Source organism: Ambystoma mexicanum, chromosome 4p, assembly GCF_040938575.1.
Source record: "Ambystoma mexicanum isolate Mex_15411 chromosome 4p, UKY_AmexF1_1, whole genome shotgun sequence".
In the NCBI taxonomy this organism is placed as follows: domain Eukaryota; kingdom Metazoa; phylum Chordata; class Amphibia; order Caudata; family Ambystomatidae; genus Ambystoma; species Ambystoma mexicanum.
Genome location: NC_090927.1, coordinates 549,041,594 through 549,064,077, shown reverse-complemented (window position 1 = coordinate 549,064,077; position 22,484 = coordinate 549,041,594). Strand labels below are relative to the sequence as shown.

Here is a 22,484-nt window from a genome sequence, read left to right as displayed (position 1 = left end):
AATGGAGGGTTTGAAGCACAGGAGCGATATGGGCTCCAAAGGGTGTGCCAGTGGCTACCCGTGCAGCCAGATTTTGCAACCGCTGCAACTGCTTAATCACGCCCTTAGGTTGGGCCAGGTACAGAGAGTTGCAATAATCTAGGCGCGATATGACCATGGCTGCTACAACCGGAGGGCGCAGTGGGGCCGGAATCAGAGGCAGTACCTTTCAGATGGAAGTGACCGGCCTGGCATACAGCAGTGACTTGTTGCTCCATAGAAAGTGATGCAAATAGAACAACACCCAGGTTTTTCACTTTCTCTACCGGGATCGGACGAGGTCCCAGGGAAGGGGGACAGAAGGAGGACACCCAGAGGTAGGATCAGGGGGATAGCCCACCACAATCAGGTCAAGACGCAAATACTTTCCCATAGCTCGCAAATCCTAATATTCAAGCCAACTATCTGAGCAAGGTTAAGTAAGAAAGGGGGATTTACAAAGCGTATCCCAGTTAGCTGCTTGAGGAGCCAAATTCTCCTAAACCCCATGTTGGGAGTCCTGCCAAACCATACTTTCAGGCTCTCTTTTCGTTTCTCCTAGATTTCCATGTTTGTCCATTCTTAAATCACATCCCTGGAATCTGAGCCTGAAATGTGTCCTGGACTTTAGTTCCACAGGTTCTCAAGGCTTTATTCTGGGATTATACCAATAATGTCAAGTTTTCAGCTGGGTTGTCATCACTCTAAGCATGCAATTTTCAACTGTTACAAATAAGAGTGCACACATAAGGATAAAAATGAAAGAGTGGCAGTGATTTTGCCGGTATTAACTTCTCTTTTTAGTCTATTTTGTGAAAGGGGTAAATGCCAGCAGCAAATTACTCTTTCGGGACGGAATGCAAGGAATATGGAATCATATGGAATCTGCCTCGTTTAGCAAGTGCTAAAGACAGGTGGATTCCATAAGGATCTGTTCCTTTCATGCCTGCATAAACATAACAGGCAGGAATAAAAAGCATGTGCCCTTTGAAGTCGATGAAGGAATTCAGGGATTAAATGTTAATTCAGTCTGTGCCCCTTCTCTGCCTACAACTGCATGTAAAATGCCCTGGAGTGTAAAAGTAAGGTATACATGGCTAACACCTTGCTTTTACACCTTACATTTACACATCCCTCATAGAAAATTCACCTCACTGGCACTCAATGTAATCCTAGATGTCAATTTTCCAGATTTCCTGTTAGGTTTGGGATTAGGTGCAAACATGTACCCTCCAAACAATTGTCATAATATGAAATACAAATTGCAAAAAGAAGGTGGAAATGCTTGTGAAATTGTCCTTAAAACGTTCATACTTGGAAGTACCACTTGAGTAAAGGATGACTGCCATGTATGCATAGCAGGCAGCATTTAAAATCGATTCCTAAAATGGATTTCATGAGAATCTGTTGGTTGTACACCAGCATAAAATACCATGCTGGCGTAAAACCAAGTGGTTTTTGGTGACAGAGAAAAGGGAAGCGAAAATGTAGCCCCTGCTTCCTGTCTCTGCTACAAAGGGCGTAACATGTTACTGCCTGTCTATTGCACCTTAACTCAAGCTCAAGGGACTTGGAAAATTAGCTCTACTGTGTCTTGTCCCATGATAGAAATCGAAGATGTCTGCTCTCCTACGATTACCATTAATAGTTACATTTGCATTCATATATTATTAAATAAATGAATGTATAACTCCCTTGCAGAATCCACAATTATCAAAGGAAAATAAAGAAATGAAAATCAAACTTTTTCAAACACCTTTTCAGTATAAATACTGATATTAGTATCTCACTATTTTCACTTATATTAATCAAGCTAGTATATATCTGAAGATATTACTGTTAAACTCTGTCTTTCAAATCCCTGTAAGGAGGGAGTTTAATTAATATGTGCATACCTTATTCAAACAGTTTGCATATATTGCTACTAAAATATTTAATCAACATTAAGTAGGGAGAATGGCATATTATCTACACATCTAGGGATCATAATTACTATTTGTAGCAGCCTAATTAGAGAAGGATGTATGCTCTCTATGCACTGAATAGTGTCCCATGCAACTTCAAGTGTTTACGCTTTTTGAGTGGTTTTAAATATATTGAAAAACTTCACATGCTGACATATTGTCATGTGCTTGCTAGTGATTGACAAATGTGATCTATTTCATCGCTTGTGGATGCAATGTCTTTTCATCATTACATTTAGATAAGAATATCATCCTTCCTCACAAAACCGGGTATCCCTTCTAAAATATTGCAACAACATCATCTGTGACGTTATAGAGCAGAGCTTCTGTATCCCCAATAAGTTTAACTGTACCAGCATTTACAAAAATTAAACCATGTAGAAAATGCGTGTAGTTATTTCTCCAAAACATGAAGAAACACCTGACAGCTGCCATTAATAGAGGGCATATATTATTTGACAAAGTGGCCCTATTCTCACCACCTTACATGCTATCCATGAAATCCATAAACCAGGCAAGACAAGCATGGTCTCTATTTCCATCCAAAGGGGGCACCATGTACATCTGTTCCTGTTCATGGGGGATTGACGTGTGTGCTATTATACACACCGGAGATTTGTTGTGCAGGTTGGAGTAGAATGTGAGGACAAAATGCTTCCTGTGGCCCTCATTGCCTAAGGGGATACATTACTTAAAACAGCCAATGTTCGATATCCATACTGCAGTGAAGAAAGCAATGCATTATATATGGGGGTCTAGTCCCTATACAATCAGGATACCAGACTCACAGTCAGTCATCATCCAGAATGGCAAGAAAAAGGCTTCCACAGGTGTTGTGGCCTGAAACCTGAGAGGTGTTGAGGACCTGAGAGTGCTTGAAACCTGAGAGGTTCTAGGAATCTGAGATCCCGCAAACCCTGAGAGGTGCGGAACATCACAGTACTATACAAGATAACAGGTTGAATGGGGCATTTGAAGGAAGTAATCATTCAGGAAAGTTTAATTTTTATTTGGCAGAACCTCAATAAAAGAGACTCTGTGTGTTCTGCACAAAGGTTCATAAAGATAAAAGAACACCATGTAGTGGCAGTTTTTGTTGCACTAGTAAAGAATATTTAATCCATTTGCTCCAGATGTGTTCATTTTACAATAAGTGTGCTCTTACTGAGGTTGAAATCTGATGGTATCCACAATATCAAACCAGCTATGTTTTATCTGGCAACAGAATCAAGTTGCTTGCACCTTGCATGAAGAGATGCCTGCTATGGATTCAGAAAGACCCGTTGCCATCAAGTACTGCGTTTTACATGGTGAAATAAGACTTTTTGTACTTGTGAGGGGTTAGATATGAGAGACGGACACAAGGTTGTGGTGTTCTTAAGTGAAGAAATGTATATTAAACAAAAATGGGTTGTAAAATGCCTCTAAAGCCCTATTCTAAAGAGGACATTCCCTACCTAGAAACTAAAACTAAGGATCTGTCTGTGTCAGGATGTCAGTAACTGAAAAAAAACATCCTTGTGTCCAAAACAACCTATCCTGACCCTCACACCTATAAACAAACAGCAAAAAGAGCAAGACAATGGACCTGATTCATGGAAGCATTTTATAATGGCGCAATCCCATGGGAAAATGTTCCATGAATCAGGCCCTATGTCTTTAACATTGATGTTCAAAACCAAAAGTGTAAGAATTACTCTAACAGAAATGTTCTCCAAAGTAAAGACGCTTTGGATGAAGAAGGGATTTCCTTCCCCTGGATTCTTAACCAAGATGGCAAAATGTCTCTTTAGCTAACAGTTCCTTGATGTCTTCAACTGACTCACAATGTTTTTGTTCAACTGAAAGGTTCTGTTCAAGTAAGAGGTTTTGTAACTGTATTTCTGTAAATGTTCTTATGTCTTGACAGATTACCTGGTATACTCCCCTGCCAGGAATCTTTATAACGTCTTCAGCTGCCGGGTGTACTCGCATGCCAGGAATCTTTGTAAAACTTCAATTGCCTGGTATACTCTTATTAGGATTCTCAGTTCTTAGGTGTAACACAATAGTGTATACCATATGCATGTATCTATTTGTGGTCATATTTTCTCAAATGTACTTGCTCAAAACTTCTCCACCATATTGGCATCATATGATGCTGGATTTGACTAGGGTTTGCTTTTGTACTTTGTCTTGTCTGCATTCCAACATTCTTCTTATGGCACCTTTCCTTTGCACTTTGCCTTGTCTGCATTCAAACAATCTTTGCCTTTGTATATTTTCTGCAACAAACATTATTCTTATTGAGTGTTAAATCTGTACTTTGCCAGGGCTGCATTCAAACAAAATAAACTTTGCCTTTGTATATTTCCTGCATTAGCCAACCTGTACCATTCAATCACTGTTTGTCATGATTGTCTGAATGACCCGGGGTGGCCAGCTGCTTTGGGCAGACTCGGCAGTCTTTTCCAGCATCTCTGAAATTGCTTGCTCTTCTGTGTTATGGCTTCTTCTTCGGCCTGCCAGACAAGAGTGTGCGGGTACTCCCCAGCACCCACATGGCTAAGTAGTCACATGCAAGCTCTCCTGCTCAGCCCGGGGTGGAGTCTGCTGCCTCGTCGAGCAGCTGTAATTCCAGGAGCTCTGGCACTGCTCCCTGTGTCTCCACGGTCCTGCTTGCTCTCCCACAGCATCTCTCTCCCTGTCCTGACGGTATTCTTTGATTTGCCAGCTTTCTGAGTGTGCCTTGCACTTTGGAGCTCCACCGTGGATGGCAATGTCCTCTTCAGCACTGTTCACTGCACCTCTCTCTTCCATAGTGTGATTGCCATTTTTTTATAACACATTTTATTGGTTTTATAACATACATTACAACAAAGGACTCCATAGGAGTCAAACGATAGCTATACTAGAAGAGTTCATTGGATTCATGCATTTCGCTCAGTGCACACATTATACTCATTCGCAACAGTGTCAACACATCACATTACGTTGCTTTATACCCATGTCAAGTTCAATAGTAAGGCAGTTCACTACGCCTCCTCCCACCTTTGCCAAATCCTCCCGGCTTTCTCGGGACACCCTCTGGCCCCATACACTCTCTGCCCCATAGCTATACAAACGTTCACATCTGCAATCCGTTGTTCAACCTGTGGTATCACCTCAGATCCCCATATTTTAGCTATTTTACTCTTAATCAGTGCAGTTGCAGTTGAAAAGAGTGCTTTCTCATATCGAGTCATCTCGCCTTCATCTTACATACCCAGTAGTAATGAGTTGGGCTCTCTTGGTACTACATGCCCCAAAACTCTTGTAAGCATGTCGCAGCACTGTTGCCAGTATGGTTGGATAGCTAGGCAGTCCCATAATGTATGAAAAAAGGTTCCCTCTTCCCGTCGACATAGTAGACAATTGGGATCTGCGCTCTTGCCCCACCTATAGAGCGCTACTCTCGGGTAGTACACTATATGTAGTATCTTGAGCTGAATAAGTAGGAGCCTGGATGAGATGGCCGTTTTTAGTGGGTACATCAAAGCTATGATCCAGTCCTCTCGGAGGATATCCCCTATGTCTCTTCCCCATTTAGACTTCAGTCCCACCAGCTCTAGTGTAGCAAAGGAGGTAATAGCACTGTACATAGTCGAAGTGATTCTATTAACAACTCTTTCCAACACAATGGCCCTCATTATGAGTGTGGTGGAAAGGCAACAACGGCGCCGGTAGTGCTACCGGCGCCGTTGTTACCTCTCCACCACATTAAGAGTTCAGCTCGCGGGTGCCGGACTGCACGCCTGGTCTGACCAGGCGTGCAGACCGCCACCCACGAGCAGAACTCATGATTGCACCAACACCGTTATAAATGGTGCCGGTGCAACCATGCTCCCATCCCCATTCTGCCCTCTGGAGCAGAATGGGGATCGGGAGGCTGGCCATGATGGCACCCGCGAATGTGTAATTACCGGGTCCGCCAACTCGGCCTGACCCAGTTCTTGACCATTCGCGGGTGCTAGAAAAAAAAGCAACTCCGGCGGCAGCCGTGCCTTAATAAGGGCCAATATTTGTTTCCATAGGGATGCAATCTGGCATGTTAGAGGTGTCAGGGAGGTGTTTCTGTAGAGTGTTTTTTAACTGTGTTATGGAAAGGTTGCAACAAGCTTGCAGCAAGGTTCCTTCCTCAAAACTGCACCTACTACATGCATGACGGATAGTTTATAATGACATGTATCTTAAACAGAGAGTGCAAAAGAACACATTTGCAGCCAATGCCTTGAGTTGTTCCATGTGCACATTTTCTATTACATCTTTTTTTTTAATTCGATTTCAATTTTTGGCAAAAAAACCATTAATCTCGATTATAAATATGTCACAAAATCCCATGCTACCCTTGTGGTAAACATACGCTACACAAATATTGTTCTCAGTGCTGAGGAAATTTGCAAATACAAAAAGACAATGGAGTAATAATGCGACCGTCATACCTTTTCCGGAACAGAGGCACAGTGTATTGTTCATATTCCTCTTCTACCAGGCTTCGGCCCTTTTTTGCTTGAGAAGCGCTGTATGAAGATGATGAAACTGCACTTGCTTGTGTAGAGGAAGCGCTCCGTCTTCAGAAATAAAAAATAGTAAGATAACAATTGTGAATTTAGAGGAGGATTTTCCAATAAAGAACAATTAAATTAAACTTCTGGTCATAGGCTTTGATACTTTGCCATGCACATTCCATTTGGCTATTGTGAGCTTTCCTACTACAGCAGCAGTAACTGGGTCCCTGTGCTGTACTGGGTAGTAACAGCCAGGGCCCAAATGAATGTTTGCCCCATTACAGCCTCTGGACCCAGTTATTATTGTTATTAGCACCACTGGGGGTGCTAGTGGCAATATGATTTTATTTATTTTTTAAATCAATGACACACATGCTTGCTGAAACTGGTTATTTCAAACAAATACTCATCCAAGATGGCAGTCATGCACATGGATGGTGAGACTCCATGCAGAGACTCTCTTCCTTTTCCATCATGGTATCCAGCAGCAGCGTGACAGCCAAAGCATTGACATAGAAAACAACAGGTGGGCGGGAGAGGATGCAGGTGAGTTGGAGGGAGGAGAACATGAAGGAAGGATAGATGAGGAAGATAGCAAGGTGGCTGCTAGCAGCTGTCAGCCTGCTTGGAATGCAGGCTTGGATCGTGAGGTACATATGGAAATCCAAACAACCGGATTGACAGTGAACCTTGTCCTCTGTGCTAGTATTCTACATCGTCAATCCCAGAAATAGTTGTCTTCTTTTCTCATCATGTGACCACTCTCAGGAGACTTTCTCTGATATGTTTAATTGATGTCAGCTGTCCCAGTGTTGTGATCATCTATGTCCGTGGTCTCGCTCATTTCAGGTCGCATTGTTCTGTATTTTCCACGTTCTACGCTATATTCATTCATCCTCTGTACCCTTCTTCTCGTTTCACCTGACTGTTCATATGCATCCTCACCCTTGGACTAAATTGAATTGACTTTTTGGAAACTTCTGTAAATATGACCTTTGGAAATGCCTCTTCATTAAAGTAAGTACCAATCAGAACTTTAAAGTGCAGAAATCAGTTGCCAGCTACCACTAGAAGCAACCACGTTTTCTCAATAGCTGAACACTTAATGTAAAAGATTTCACTTTCTGGTAACTGTATCCTGAAGACAACTTTTGTAAATGGTCAAATGGATTTTACATCATGATAGGCACACATTCTTTTCCAACTCTTCCAAAATATATATCGAGGCTTATTACTCTTGATCAACGCTTTTCTTTTCCACATTATACCAAAATGCATGTCTCTGGCATTCCCCAATCACTCTCAAAACTCATGAATGTTATTTAATATAATAGTGTGTAGATCCCTTTTCCCATATTATTCTTTCTCTCAATAAGCTGTACAAAGTTTGGGAATGAAGTACATGCATTAGAAATACTGTGAAAATATATGTAGCATTACATATGTAAAAACTGGCAAGATTCAATTTTAGGTCATCCAAAAATTAACTGACGATTCGAATCAGAAAAAGATGTTTAAAGTATCACATTCAAAGAACTCCTGACTTCCTAAAGCTTTTCTTTTTCTTTTTTTGAATTGTCTGTTTAGCATAGAACCATTTGCTCGACGCTTAACAGACAACTGTTATGCATGGAGATTAACTGTCCCTGATCAATTGAAATAAGATGTACAAATTATGTATGAAAATAATTAAAAGGAAGGGTGGTACAGCCTGTAGGTTTTCTGTGGGTTTCGTTTTTTAAATAAAAGATTCAAATTCGAATGCATAGATGCAAATGCAGTAAATGCAATTGCATACACATCTAATTGCAGGACATGTAAACAAAACAGAACTATAATCACCATATTCTAGACAGCAGTTATAGGGTCATGTTTTCTTTTAAAACAATATAATTGAAACCTCCCAAATAAAACACAGACGCTATATCTATACATCAAATACATTTCATAGCATAGCTTGGCACACCGCAATACATGTCCAATGCATGGCCAAAATACAGATACGTATATATGCTCCGCCGTTACAAAAGCAACAACGTTTCTACTCAATTTGAAAAGTATTTTTACACTCTAAAATCTCTGTTTTATGCCTCAATCTCTTTTAAAGAAATATCAAACAGATAAAGAAGGCTCAAAAAGGCTTGAAGGGAAACCTAAAATAGTGTCAGCTTCTGTCAGATAACTTACTTAACATATTAGGCATATAAGTAGTTAAAGACATATACATTGATTTCGTATATTCAGTACTGCTCTCTGTTGCTTAGTAGACCAAATGTGGCTGCAAGAGAACTGACTGTGCCTCAATTGTAAAGCATGTGTGGCCTTTTTGATGGGCTCACTTAACTCCACTCCCCATCCACTTGGCTGGGAATCCTAAAACATCAAACTATTAAGCTCTCAACTTGGGAGTTAGATTTGACAATGTATTCTATGGTCTCTAAGAACAGTTCCTACAATCTACACAGAATAATGAGATCCATCTATTACAGTAGTTTGCCCAAACAGAAAATCACCTGAATTCTTCCTACGCTCCTATTCAGACTAGATAACTTATATAGTTAACACTGACCACCAATAAAATCACTTGGCCAAATTCTGAAGAGGGCAAAATTGCACTGCTTATCTGATGTTTTGACTGCAATGTCTGGACCATGGCATTACGGCACTGAGTGATCTAATATGACTCATGAGAAAGGAAATAGCCCACGTCAAGACATTTGTGCATGGTACATAATGTTTATAACCAACACACCCATGATATCCTTCCATGATATTTTAATCCTATTACACCCCCAAGATGATTTCAACAACAAATCTAAACTACCTCGGCATTTGGCCAGTTGTTTAAAGAAATATGGAGGAACACAACATTTTCAGGGTTCCATCCTCCGTACTCCCCTCTTAACACACCAATGAGGTGAATTGACATTCTCAAATTCAGAAGGGTTGTGAAGACTCTCTTCTACATGGGCTATGGTGAATGATATCCAATGTGGACTGGTGTAGGTCACTAGCTCAGGCTCGAGGCAGTTCTCCCCCCAGCTATGTTACTTCTTACTGTCATGAACACAATGTCAGCTCTGACACTGCCTCACTGGATTGGCATCGCCCGTGGATTCCACAGGTTAAGAGTGTAACACAGCTTTGACATGTTTTGACACAGACACCCTATTCCAGTTGATTCTAACCTCCTTCTTGTGGCACTCGGGCTAATCATGGATGTCTTGCATTTTTGCAACTTGCAGAGCAAACTGTAGCCTCAAAAACCCCTGCAACCAGGATTTACAATTCAGAGTCCCTAAAATGATTTTGTCAATAACTTGACAATGTGCAAACAATCCACTCTATGACCCCTTTCCAGCCAAAAGGATTTAACCCACTGACAATCAGAATGTGTACACGTCAAAGAGCCTGTTATCAGATTACACTTTCAACATATATTAAGTTAACGTAACAATAATAGGCATTCTGAAAGTAATCTGGTGTCCTAAATATTTTCAATGGCTCAATTTCATTTTTGTATCATACCATAAGGCAGCCTATCCATCTTACCAATGACTCTGCCCTCTGTGTTCCAAACATTTCCTAAACATTCGCAACAGTGATATCCCATCATAGTCAGTGAAGACTGTTGGTGCATTCAAATGATGGTCTGTAAGTCAGTTCCTAGATTTGGCTGAAGAGAAACGAGCAAACCAAAACCACACAATGTGGATTTTATGGAGTTATTCCCCACTCATTCATATCATGTTGTTTTTAATTTCTTTGTAAATGGGTCTAAATTATGCATTCCATATATATACGAGCTGCACACAGTGCTGTACAGTAACACATTAAATATTCAAATACTTCAGATTCAAGACCACACTGACTCCTGGTTTGCTCCAACTTGCACTTCACCCTACATTGCCCCTATGCCACTCTTAATGCACTATTTATGACTCAATGTCACAGTCAACACCCCAGTTCGGATGCATGTTGCTGTCATTATATCAGGTGTCGCCATTCTTTTTCTCACTGACCTAGGGCAGCTATAGCAACTACCAAAAATGATGTCTGTCCTAAACGGTCTAACATCGAATAGTCTCGCAGCATAAGTATAAGAATCTGCACGCCCATGAACTAGCCAGTTCTGAATTCTTCAACACTTTTATAAAGAAAGAGATAGCAACCTGGTGTATATATAGGAAGAATCGACCTGGAGCACAGGATTACCTCTGCCCCTGATGAATGTCCGGTTATATTGAAACACAAAGTACTGAAACTTATATGAATTGAGATGGTTCACACAATGGGGAATGAGAAAAATTGGAGTTGCCATTGTTGTGTTGTGCCAATGAAATTTTGGGCATATAGTTTTTTACACTGTGAGGTGGCATGATTTTAAGATGTATATGACTATGTTATGTGTATATTTTTTTTAAACAATTGAGTGTATTACTTGTGCTGAAGAGAGATTAATATATTAAAAATGATATTTTTCTGGTAATACTGCCTTTGATGATTATTGAGAACACATAATGCAGCCCATATTTGTTTTGTGGTTGCTACAAGAAATTGCTGTCTGAGGGTATATACTGTTTTGATGTAGTTTGTTATATGTTCCTTCCTTTTGTTTAAATACTACTTTTGAGTGTCACGTAGTTTGCAACTGTTAAATGTCATGGTTTTGAACTTAGAATCAGCATTCTAGCTCCATGTGTAAAAATTGTAAGTTTGATTTAAACTGGGAACAAACAGGACATTTAGCTGAAGCTTGGCTTAAAGAAATTGAATTCTGCCTGACAACTACCCCCGACAGGAGTTGAACTGGCTCAACAACTCTTCCCAGGCCTGGCTGCATCCTGCTGCCCCCACCAAAAGGAGATCACACCTCTCTGATTGAATTAAGGGAGGGGTACCTGCAGACTGCAGGAAGTTGAACAAAGCCCTGTCCTGGAATCAGGCAAATGTTATATTGGGGGGGTCGTAAATGGCTTCCTCTTGGGAGAAACTGGGAGGGGCAGTGCCTGTGAGACCCAACTGAGCTTGGGGGAAGTGGATAAACCAGTTATTCCACCATGTGATGTGGGAAGCCACACCCCTTTTTGACCAGGGCATAATTTTAAAAAGATAGATAACTCATAGTGCGGACTGATCAAAATGATATAAATAATATCATTATTCTTGGGATTTTTCCGTGCACATTTTAAAAGGCTTTAGGACTCTGTACCATGTTCTGAGGCAGAACCCCGCTATTTACTGATATTGCAGACACTGTGTTTAAGCTAGACAAATGAAAATTTACTGGAATGTGTGTAGAAGGGGGGTGTACAGTTGTGTCAAATCTGGAAAGGTTTAAAGGTCGTTATCTGGATGAAAAGGGGCAGAATTCTGTCAAAAGTGGACACGAAATCGTACAAAGACAGGGATCGGATGGTTTGGTACTACAGAAAATATGTTAACTGGACCTATAATATTAGAAAAATGGTACATAGATAAAGTGTGTTTGGATCAAATATAGATTTGTGTGCAATTTGACAGAGGAAGGATCCTCGGACCATAAAACCTACAGCATCACTCGGACTCACATTTCCTTCCCCCAATCATGGGAGAGGGGAGAATTGGGCCAATGACAAGTAGAGAGGGGCAGGCTCAGTTATGCCACGCACACACCCACTTTCTAAACACATAAAAGCAGACAGTGCACGACAGGTAGGGAGATTCACTTTCCACTTTCTTGCGGGACGCTTTGCCGGGAGACTCCAGACTTCAAATCCATCAACCTCCAGAGACCAGAGATCCAGAGAGACCAAAGATCCAGAGGGACCAGAGATCCAGAGAGACCAGAACTGTGCAGTGCTGAGAGCAGAACCAGAGACCAGACCGCTGTGAAGAACCGCTAGCAGAAGTCCATCCAATCCTGACCCGATCGGTGACAAAGCCATTCTTGTCCAAAAGATAGTGTGAGTACTCGAGGACTATGCCAGACTAATCTCTTAGTTTAAAATAATCTAATTAAAACTATTTTAACCTATTTAGAACTACCTCATAGGAATCGTGTGTGTCATTCTGTCCTTTTTAAAGCTGAAAACTGTCACCTGTCACTTTGAACTTTTAAATTTAAAATCCGAAAAACTACTTTCACAAAATTATCCGTATCTCCGGAACCGTTTGTGCTAGGAACGAGATTTAACTTTCATCTTATAGCTAAGATTCTAGGCTTTCCAACGAACCTAGAATTCCTACTCCTTATAGTGCCTCTGTAATTACGCTCGACGCACGCGATTAAATTGCCGCGATTTGACATTTTGCACAATTTCAGCCACGTGTAAAAATCAGCAGCTTCTTGCTTTCCTTTGCTAAAATTCGTTTTTAACCTGCTGGTTACTCATAGAGCATTGCTAAAGTGAGCCTGAACTAATATAAACTAGATATCATCCACCCTGAAACTCTAGAGGGAATTAAAAGCATTTTAAGCACATTTCTCACTTCATTGTCCTCACATTCAAAGCATTTTGGGCCTGTGTTTCAAACTTCTACCTGTTTTCCTCTAAGCTTGCTGGGGGGAACTGAATTTCGTATTGTATTTGATTGCACTCCTGAGAACTGTGTGCTCTCCTTTCCAACTCCTCATATTGCATAAAGGGGGGAGTGAATTGTCAAGGAAAAGGGATTACATTGTCTTTTGTTGAAGCCATATCCAGTTATTTTCTGTACTGCATTTCATTCATCATTGCATTGTCCTTGAAGCCATAAGGGCATTCTCTACCACCTTATTTTCTTTTCCTATTCATAAGTAACCAAGAACTGTGCTACTGTAGGGTGACCTATTGCTGATTACTGCTCATATTCACAAGTGTGCTATCCATTATCAATTTATTTATAGAAGTGTGATATATATATATTGTTTAATTTTTCAAATAAACCTTTTAAATTTGCAAAACAAGCCTACTTCTTAGCTCAGTGGGGTCAAGGGGGATTCTAAGAGACGGGTGTTATACAAGGATTCATCATCCAGATTATAACTTGCCATAAAAATACATAAATAAGGGCTTCTCTTGGGCATCCCAGACAAGGCACTGACTTAGTGGGATTGCTTGATTGGAGTCACTTACAGAGTGGGGGCTCGTAGCCGGGGATTCTGGATTAGATTTACCACTTGTGCAGATTAATACAGTGTGCCAACTGACCGCATACACATATCCAGTTAGATCACCACGCTGTTTTACACTGTGAAAGCACTCCTCAAAGGAACGCTCCAAGGAAACGGTCTGTTTTGCAAAATAAAATACAAACTCTGTAAATCAGGAAGGAACTCAAATGTCCAGAATGATGACACTTGTAGACATCAAAATAGCTAGAGAGCACTTCTTACATAAGCTATTTGTGAGAGGTGAGTGGACTCATCAGGACCAAACGGTCTGGTTGCAGGCAATCGCGCAGCAGGTCACTGAAACAGGGTCCGAAAAATGGAGAGATCAGGGTCCATTACATGTGGCCCTGAGTGAACTATATATGGCCCCTAAGGCCAAAGATGAACACGACAAGATGGTTAGGATAGCGGCATATTTGTATCTATATATGGGAGCCATGCAGGACAAATGTGCTGAAGGCCAAGATCTGGCAAATAGGCAACAGATCGCGTTAGAGAAGGCCCAATCTGACCTGGTCTCTTCTGAGCAGAGGCTGCACAGAAGCGAGGAGTCAGAAAACGAGAGTAGACAATACATCATTTAAATGAAGGAGGATATGTATATCCTGCAACAGGAAAAGGCTGACCAGGATACCAGAATTCTGGCTTTGCAAAAGGAGCACCAAGACAGTTTGGACTCCTTACTGCAGAGCCAGAAAAAGCTGGAGCAACAACTGGACTTCAATAGGGCATGCACAAAGCAGGTAGCCACCCTGCAAAGCCAATTGGATAGAGAAAAAGAGGAGAGCAATAAACTGATTCTGAAAGATCTGGACACCCAGACAGAATTTCAGGAAGAGCACCAGAAAGCTGGTGCCTTTCAAAGGCAGAGGGACGACCTGGCAGCACAGATGCAGGCTCTTAGTCAGGAAAGGGACACCTTAGGCCAGGAAGTCTGCCAATTAAAAGAAAAAATTGAAGAAAATCACCTGGCCCTCCAGGGGCTGGGTGACCTCCAAAAAGAGCATCACGACTTGCTAGAGCACACCAGGAGGATGGAGGAGGCTCTTGCAAGAAACAAGCAGGCCAGTAGGGATGGGACTCCGGAGGTAACCCTCCTGCAGCAGAGACTGGCCCAATACTCCAGGACCAATCAGGAGGCACAGAGAGAAAATGAGGCTCTCTGTCAGCACAATGATAGGCTCCAGCAACAGGTAGCCATGCAGGAGAGACTGATAGAGTCTAGTAAGGCCTTAACTGAGGAACTGAAAGTGCAGGCTCTTGCATTGCAACAGGGAGCAGGGGCTGACAGAGATGAAGTTCGCTGGGAAAGGGAAACACCTGAGCATAACCTCAGAAGCCCTAGTACCAGAGGCCTTCATCTCTCTCAGTCCCTGGACTCTGCCACCCCCATGTCCCCTGGCGCACATGAGCACAGGGCCACAGGGATGGCAGATTACTATCCAGCCAAAAGTATGGGGCTCATAGGCCAGTACCACCCAGGAATAGAGGGGCGGGAATCCGGGTATGGGCACCCAAGCACAGTGCAATTTAGTGAGGAACCCCAGGAGAGTAGGCCCATTAAGGGCATCCTGAAAACCTCTGCCCAATTAGGTCAGTGGGGGGAGGTACCCATCAAATCCTGGCAGCAAGGAGGGATCTGAAGACTCCTCTGAGTGTTACAAGACACAGGAGACCAGGTCCCCACATTCTGCCAGCTATTCCCAGGCTCGCAGAATCTGGGAAAACCTGGAAAATCAGACGGGCACCTCTGGGAGCAGTGCTTCTGAATCAGAGGATGAATGGACCAGGGTTACCCGAACCAAAAAGGCCAATAAGGTGAAAAGGTCCTTGCTTAAGGACCCCTTAAAACAGATTAAGGCAATCAGGAGTGTCATCACGCCTTATCATAAGAACGCCAAGTATTCTGTTTGGGAACACTTGGAGCTCTATGAGCAAATGATGAAGACTTTCCATTTGAAGGACAGCAGTAGCTGCATCCAGTAGGTCAAATGGACATTCTCCCCAGAATACTCCAGTTTCTTTGCAGGACTGGAGGACCAAAACCATTCAAGATGGTCTGCATATAGAGCGGCCATCTTGAAACATTTTTCTGTTCATAGAAATCCTCAAGAGGCTCGCAAGGCAGCCTACAATTTGCAATGTGGGGAGGATCAGGCCCCACAAGAATTTGTGCAAGAATTGAAGAGTGCCTTTGCGCAGACCACCAGAAGGCTGCGCACGGACAGCAGAGAATTTGTCAATACTTTCTTCCATGCCTTGCCCAAATGCATCATGACCCAGCTAGTGAGAGATTTTCACGAGAAGAGGTCACTAGACTGGGTCATTGAACAGTCTACCTGGATCTATGAGGTTCAGAAGCCCATAGAAAATAAAAGTAATGCGCAGAAAAACCTCAAAACCAACAGCACCCCTGCTGCTGCCAAGGTGGCGGAGGTAAAGGTTGCCCCCGTTTTAGATTTGGAGATGGGGAGGCCTAAAAACCTGCCTGCACCAAATAATTCACAGCCCAGAAGGCCCTCGGGCCAGTTACAGATAGGGAGTCGAGGCGGTAGTCCCACAAATGGGGTCCCCCGCTCCACTGATTATGTAAGTCCCTGCTACAAGGGAAACCGACCCATCCTGGGTTATGTGTGGACTCCTCCAGCCCAAGGGGGAGGATTCAGCCAAGCACCTGACCCAGGGAACTTCCCTCCTAACTTCCCCCAGGAGGGCAGAAATTCACCAAATCCTGGGCAGAACTTTTTTCCCGGGTATCCACCCAATTTCCAGCCCCAAAATCATCCATCCTTCTTTCCCCAATTCCCTGAGCCCAGACAACCTAATCCGGGAGAGGGGAGGCCAAGGGTGGAGGGGTACCCAAATCTTCCCAATCCGGGGTATTACCAGAGAAGGGATAGCTACCCTTCCCGGGATCAGCCCAAGGGACAAAATAGAGCCCCGTATAAGCCTGAGCGGGTTTCACAACTTGAGCGCCAGGTCCAAAATATGGCACGAGATCTGGGTCACATACTGAGGGCTACACAGAACCCTCAGATGAGCATGCCACCGCAGAATGCCCCAAACTCTGGGCCTGTTGTTCCAGAACAATGACGGGGGCAGCACCCCGATAACCCACCGGTTCCCAGGGAGGAGGCACAAGGGGAAGAGGGGTGTAAAGCCTTGGAGGAAGCTTCCTTCCCAACTTGTAAACAGCCCCTGGAAAACCAGGAACCGGAAACAAAATCTCCTGCCCCTGAAAGCCTGCCTCCCAAGGAGCAGAGGGGGGGTAGGAGAAACAACAGACCCAAACAGACCCACTTTGTGGAGGAGGTACAGGTCTTCCAATTTGAGGGAGAGGGATCCTCAGAAGACCCTGGGAAAAGGATCGTCTCTTTCAGAGATGGGGGAACTCCTCCCAAGGAAAAATGGGTCCCAAGAGATTCCAATCTAGACTGGGTAGATGTGGGGATTGAGCTGACGCCGCCCATCATCCCATCCCAGAACCAACAATACCAAAAACCCCTGGTTCAAACCCATCCTGGTGACTGCCTCCCAAAAGGCAGGGGCGGCCCAGAACCGGAACCAGGGGAACCTAAAACCGAATCAACAGACTGGGTAGATGTGGGGATTGAGCTGTCGCCGCCCATCATTCTATCCCAGAACCAACAATACCAAAATCCCATGGGTCAAACCCATCCTGATGACTGCCTCCAAAAAGGGCGGGGGGGCGGGCCAGAACCCGAAACCATTTCCAGTTGCCAACTTTTTCTTTCAGATTCCCCAGGCTCTCCACAGAATTCTGCCCAAATCTCTTCGCTAGCAATGTCCAAAACAAGAAAATTAGCCCAGCAGTTGTCCACAAATGTGCATTATCTGTGCCCCCTTGAGGAGAAGGAGGGAAGATACTATGCCCCGGTACAAGTACAGGGGCAGGGTACAATTTTGGCACTGGTGGACACTGGATCCCAAGCTATCCTTCTGTCCAAAAGGGCCTTTGATGAACTGAATGCAGGAAGGTGGGAGAATTACTGTATTCCTCTCACCTCTCTTCCTGGACAACTGCAGAACTTTGATGGGAAGGAAATTCCTGTCGAGGGGACTGCAGATTTGGACATCAAAATTGGGCGACACAAGATGAAACACCCGGTCATAGTAGTGACTCCAGAGGGCACCCCTTGTTTACTAGGGAATGACCTCCTGAGAAGGTTGTCACCCCTAATAGATTGCGTAAACAAGGTCCTCTGGGCCCAGACTAGCCGACCAATAAAATTAAAACAGAGTGTCAACCATGTTAGTTTAAACGGCACCTGCCACATGGTTGAACAAAAATCTGACCAAGAAGAATTTCACTTACAGAACACCCAAATTCCAGACGTGACAGCAATAGCAGTAGGACAACAGACTGGTGATGGGCGGTCCTCTCTATTTCTGAAAATCAACCTTCCTTCCAGTTTAAGGTGGTATTCCAAACTGGAAGGAAACACTCTGAAATTCTTTACCAATCCACCATCATACACTCCCACTCCTATAGTCCAGAAAGATGTGAAATCAGCTCAGTGCCTGGCTGATATTCAGCAAATTGGAGAGCGGTTGTTCATCCCTGTTCAGTTAAATGATGGGAAGGACTCTGTTCTCACCCGAGTGTGTGTGAACAACGGTAAGAGCTTCATCAGCAAAGCCATGTTCCGCCAACTCCCAAAAGATCCAGCCATTCCCACATTCAAACTGATAGACAAATGGGAACTGGACCTGGAAGCACCTAATTCCAAACATCTCCTGCCAAGCAGGTGTATGCTCAAAATCTCCATTGGCAACAAGAGCATAGTCCATAATTGTTGGGTCGTGCGAGACGTCACTGCCGCCTTTTACTTAGGCAGTGAGATTCTCAATCGCTTTGCCATTAGTTTGGACCTAATAAACTTCAAAGCTTGGTCCCGATTAGCGGATAATCCCATGGGCTTTGATGATCAAGAAAAAGCATTTAGGTCAGCTCAATTGCTACCTTATGCAGTTGAAATTCAGCTTAAAGAGGAAGTCACCATCCCAGAAAGGACCAGACAATTCTCCCTGGAAGTGAAAGTTAAAAGAGGACAAAAATTGAAAAACCCTGATGCTTATATTCATCATAATGCTTCTCTCCAACAGCAAGGGTTAGGGGTAAACCCAAAACCATTAGTCAACATAGAACATGACACCATTCCAATAGAGGTGGATAACAGCGACTTAAAGAGTATTACTCTAGCCGCAGGCACCATTATTGGAATGGCGGTTGATGACCGACATTTCTCCATTGATTTAGGAAATGAACTGTTAGGACCAATCCCCAAGGACTGTTTTGACAGTGACAGTGAGGACAATACAACATCAGACAGGATTTTCACCCGGCATGGGGGGAACTTCCTGGTGTACACTTCTTGCCCTTATGGTAAGGAAGATGTGACTTGTGCCTTCAGGAGGGATGAGGTGATTTTCCAGGTCCATGAGGGCTGCCTTTCCCACCTGAAGCCTCCAGTCCAAATCAGCACTCTGACCAGGGACTTCTCCACTCAGCTGGAGGAGGCCGCTGAGATAGCCAAACCAGAAGTCTTCCCAGGCTTCAGGCAGATGGTGGAAGAGAGAGTCAACCTGGCTGATGCCTGCGTGACTCTGGAACAGAAGCAAAAGTTGAAACAAGTTTTCTTGGATTTCCAAGATCTGTTTGCGGTAGACTCATATGACTGTGGTCGCACCGACATCCACACGACAACAATTCCCACGGACCCTGACATGACTCCAGTGTTTGTGAAGCAATATCGCTTGCCTCTCGCATACATGGAGTCCCTTACTGAAATAATTAAGAACCTTGAGTCCCGGGGAATAATCCGTCCAGTACACAGCACCTTCAATAATCCGATGCTGGGAATATTGAAACCAAACGGCCAGTGGAGACTCTGTGCCGTCCTTAGGGAGCTCAACAAACTGGTCCATACTTCCCGATGGCCTCTACCCTACATTGACCAAGGGCTGGCCCAGATTCAGGGGTCACAGGTATTCACTGCAATAGACCTGACCAATGGATACTGGACCATGCCTGTCAGTAGGGAGGACCAATACAAACTGGCTTTTACCTTTGGGGGCCAGCAATACACATGGACCCGGACTCCCTTCGGATACCTCAACTCCGGCAATGAATTCAACATTTTCCTACATAAGGCCATGCCCGACCTGGGTGCGAGGGGTAACCTGGCTTATGTAGATGATGTCCTCATCAAAAGTTCATCTGCGGAAGAACACATAGCGGAGATCCGTTATGTTCAGACAAAGTTGAGGGCCGCCGGAGCAATACTTTCCTTTCAGAAAGCACAGTGGTGTAGAACCTGTGTTAATTTCTTGGGGCATGAGATTACTCCTCAGGGTCTCTGTCCCCAGGAAAAGAAAGTGGAAGCACTTCAGAAACTGAAAGATCCCACAACTCTGTGGGAACTAAGGAGCCTCCTTGGACTGACTAATTACAGCAGAAAGTTCATTGAAGGCTACGCAGAGATCACTAGACCTCTGATTCATCTCTTGAAGGGGGGGGTCAAGTGGGAATGTGGTCCAGAACAATCCGAGGCAGTAAGACAACTCAAAAGAAGCCTCTCACAAGCTCCTTGCCTAGCTTACCCTGTCAGAAACAAGGAGTTCTTCCTGGAGACATGGTTCTCCAATACGTGCTTGACGGCAGTATTATACCAAAAACATGACAAGGTCAATAAAGTAATCTCCTATGCGAGCAAAACTTTATCCTCTGTGGAGGAAAAATTCAACGATTGTGAGAAGGCACTCCTGGCAACGGTGTGGGCATTGAAGAATTACCGCCCGTTTATCCAGGGGGAACACATCATAGTGGAGACTCCACACCAGCCTCTGCAATATCTCCAAAGTGACAGAATCCGGGCCGGAAATGTGAGTAATTCCCGAATTACTTCCTGGATTCTGTCAATGCAAGGCTTTCCTGTGGAGGTCAGATATGGCCAAAACAAGAAGAGTCCCCTCGCGCAAGGTCTGGCTGACTTGCATGATTGTGCCAGAGAAAACTGTCTCGAGGACGAAAGTCTAAAAATCAAGGACAACATGGAAGCATACCTTAATTCCCCACACAAAGTCTTTGAAGAAGACAAGTGTGAGGGAATGCCCACTGTCTATGTGGATGGATGCTCGTACCATGTTGACAACAACGGGGAGAAAGAACTGGTGGCCGGCGTAGGGAATGCATGGGTGAAGGAGTTTCCAGAAACCTCCGCTAGATACAAAATTGGTCCCCGAAGTAGTCAGGTGGCAGAGTTGATGGCTGTGCATCAGGCCCTCCTCACTGCTGTCCAACATCAACTCCACGAACTGGTCATAATCACAGATTCAGATTATGTACGGAACGGGTTCGTGGAGCACCTGGTTAATTGGAAAACCAGAGGCATGTTATGTGCTAATAACAAACCCCTGAAACATGGAAGTTAATCCAAAATTTTGATGATCTGGTCACATCGAATGGGATGACCATCTACTGGAAAAAGATCAAGGGTCATTCCAAAGTAGAGGGACCAGACAAATCTGGAAATTACTTAGCTGATCAGCTGGCCAAAACCTAATCGAAATAGAGTCCCTGTTGGGGGAAATCCAGGTCACTGCTATCACTAGGTCCCAGACAAACGCTCACAATGATCTTTCAACTGCACAATGGAGTAAGGAGACCCCTGATTGCGATTTGATTACAGCTCAGAAAGGGGATTCAATAATTGGTAAGTTTTACCAACACATTGAGGACCCTGAGAACTTCCCCTGACGAATACCGATTACATTGTGAAAGAGGACCTAAGAGTGTTGATGAAATGTCCAAAAAGTTTCCGAATCCAAGACGGTTTGTTGGTAAGGAAATCCCAAGCTGGCCATGATCAGTGGGTGGTCCCTACCTCATTCCGAAGCCTGATGTTAAGTCATGCCCATGATGCGGCCACCACCGGTCTTAGGGGGTTTCATACAACACTGGAAATCTTAAGAGAGGTTGCATACTGGCCACACATGGGGCAGGACCTCGACCAATACTTGAAGGGGTGTCTTGTGTGTGCACAATTTCAGCCAACATCCCTCACACACCGGGCACCTCTCCAAAAGAGGGGGATGACACTGCTATGGTCAGATGTGCAAATCTACTTCGTAGGCCCTGTAATTCGCTCGTCTAAAGGAAACAAGTACATGTTGACCGTCACATGCTTGTTTACCAAGTGGGTGGAATGTCTCCCGGCCCCAAATTGCAAGGCAGAAACAGCAGCTGCCCTGATGATTAACCACATCTTTGCCCGTTTTGGTCTACCTCAAAGGATTGAGTCAGATAGGGGTAGCCACTTCACCAGTGAAGTAATGAAGATGTGGGAGATACTGGGGATCAAAAGGAAGCTACACATTGCTTACAGGCCAGCTTCTTCGGGGGCATTAGAACGCTACAACCGGACAATTGTGAGCATATTAAAAAAGTTTGTGGCAGATTCTGGGCCAAGCTGGGATATACGACTACCTCTGGTCCTAATGGCCATCAGATCTACCCCTTCATCTGCAACTAAAATGTCACCATTTGAGTTGATGACCGGGCACAAGATGGTGCTTCCCCAGCATTTGCTCTACAGGACCCAAGAGCAGACACTGATAAATGCCTCCACAACTCATGAGTATGTGGAGAATTTAAGGAAACACCTCCAACATGCTTTTGCCTATGCTCAGCGGAATCTAGAAAGATCAGCTGAGAGTATGAAAACGCACTATGATTTGAAAACCACCAGGAAGGAATATGATGTGGGAGACCGGGTCTATCTATACAATTTCCAAAGGAACAAGGCCAAACAGTGAATA

At 43.9% G+C, this 22,484-nt stretch overlaps 1 protein-coding gene across 2 annotated transcripts in view; it reads right to left on the bottom strand.

Moving 5' to 3' along the window:
* MYOM2 (myomesin 2) overlaps positions 1-22,484 on the bottom strand; it is a 578,568-nt gene that overhangs the window by 497,508 nt on the left and 58,576 nt on the right. For both annotated transcript variants that reach the window (XM_069606094.1, XM_069606095.1), the window contains exon 3: positions 6,443-6,571. In XM_069606094.1, coding sequence (XP_069462195.1) covers positions 6,443-6,571 — 129 coding nt within the window. The remainder of the gene's footprint in view (positions 1-6,442; positions 6,572-22,484) is intronic.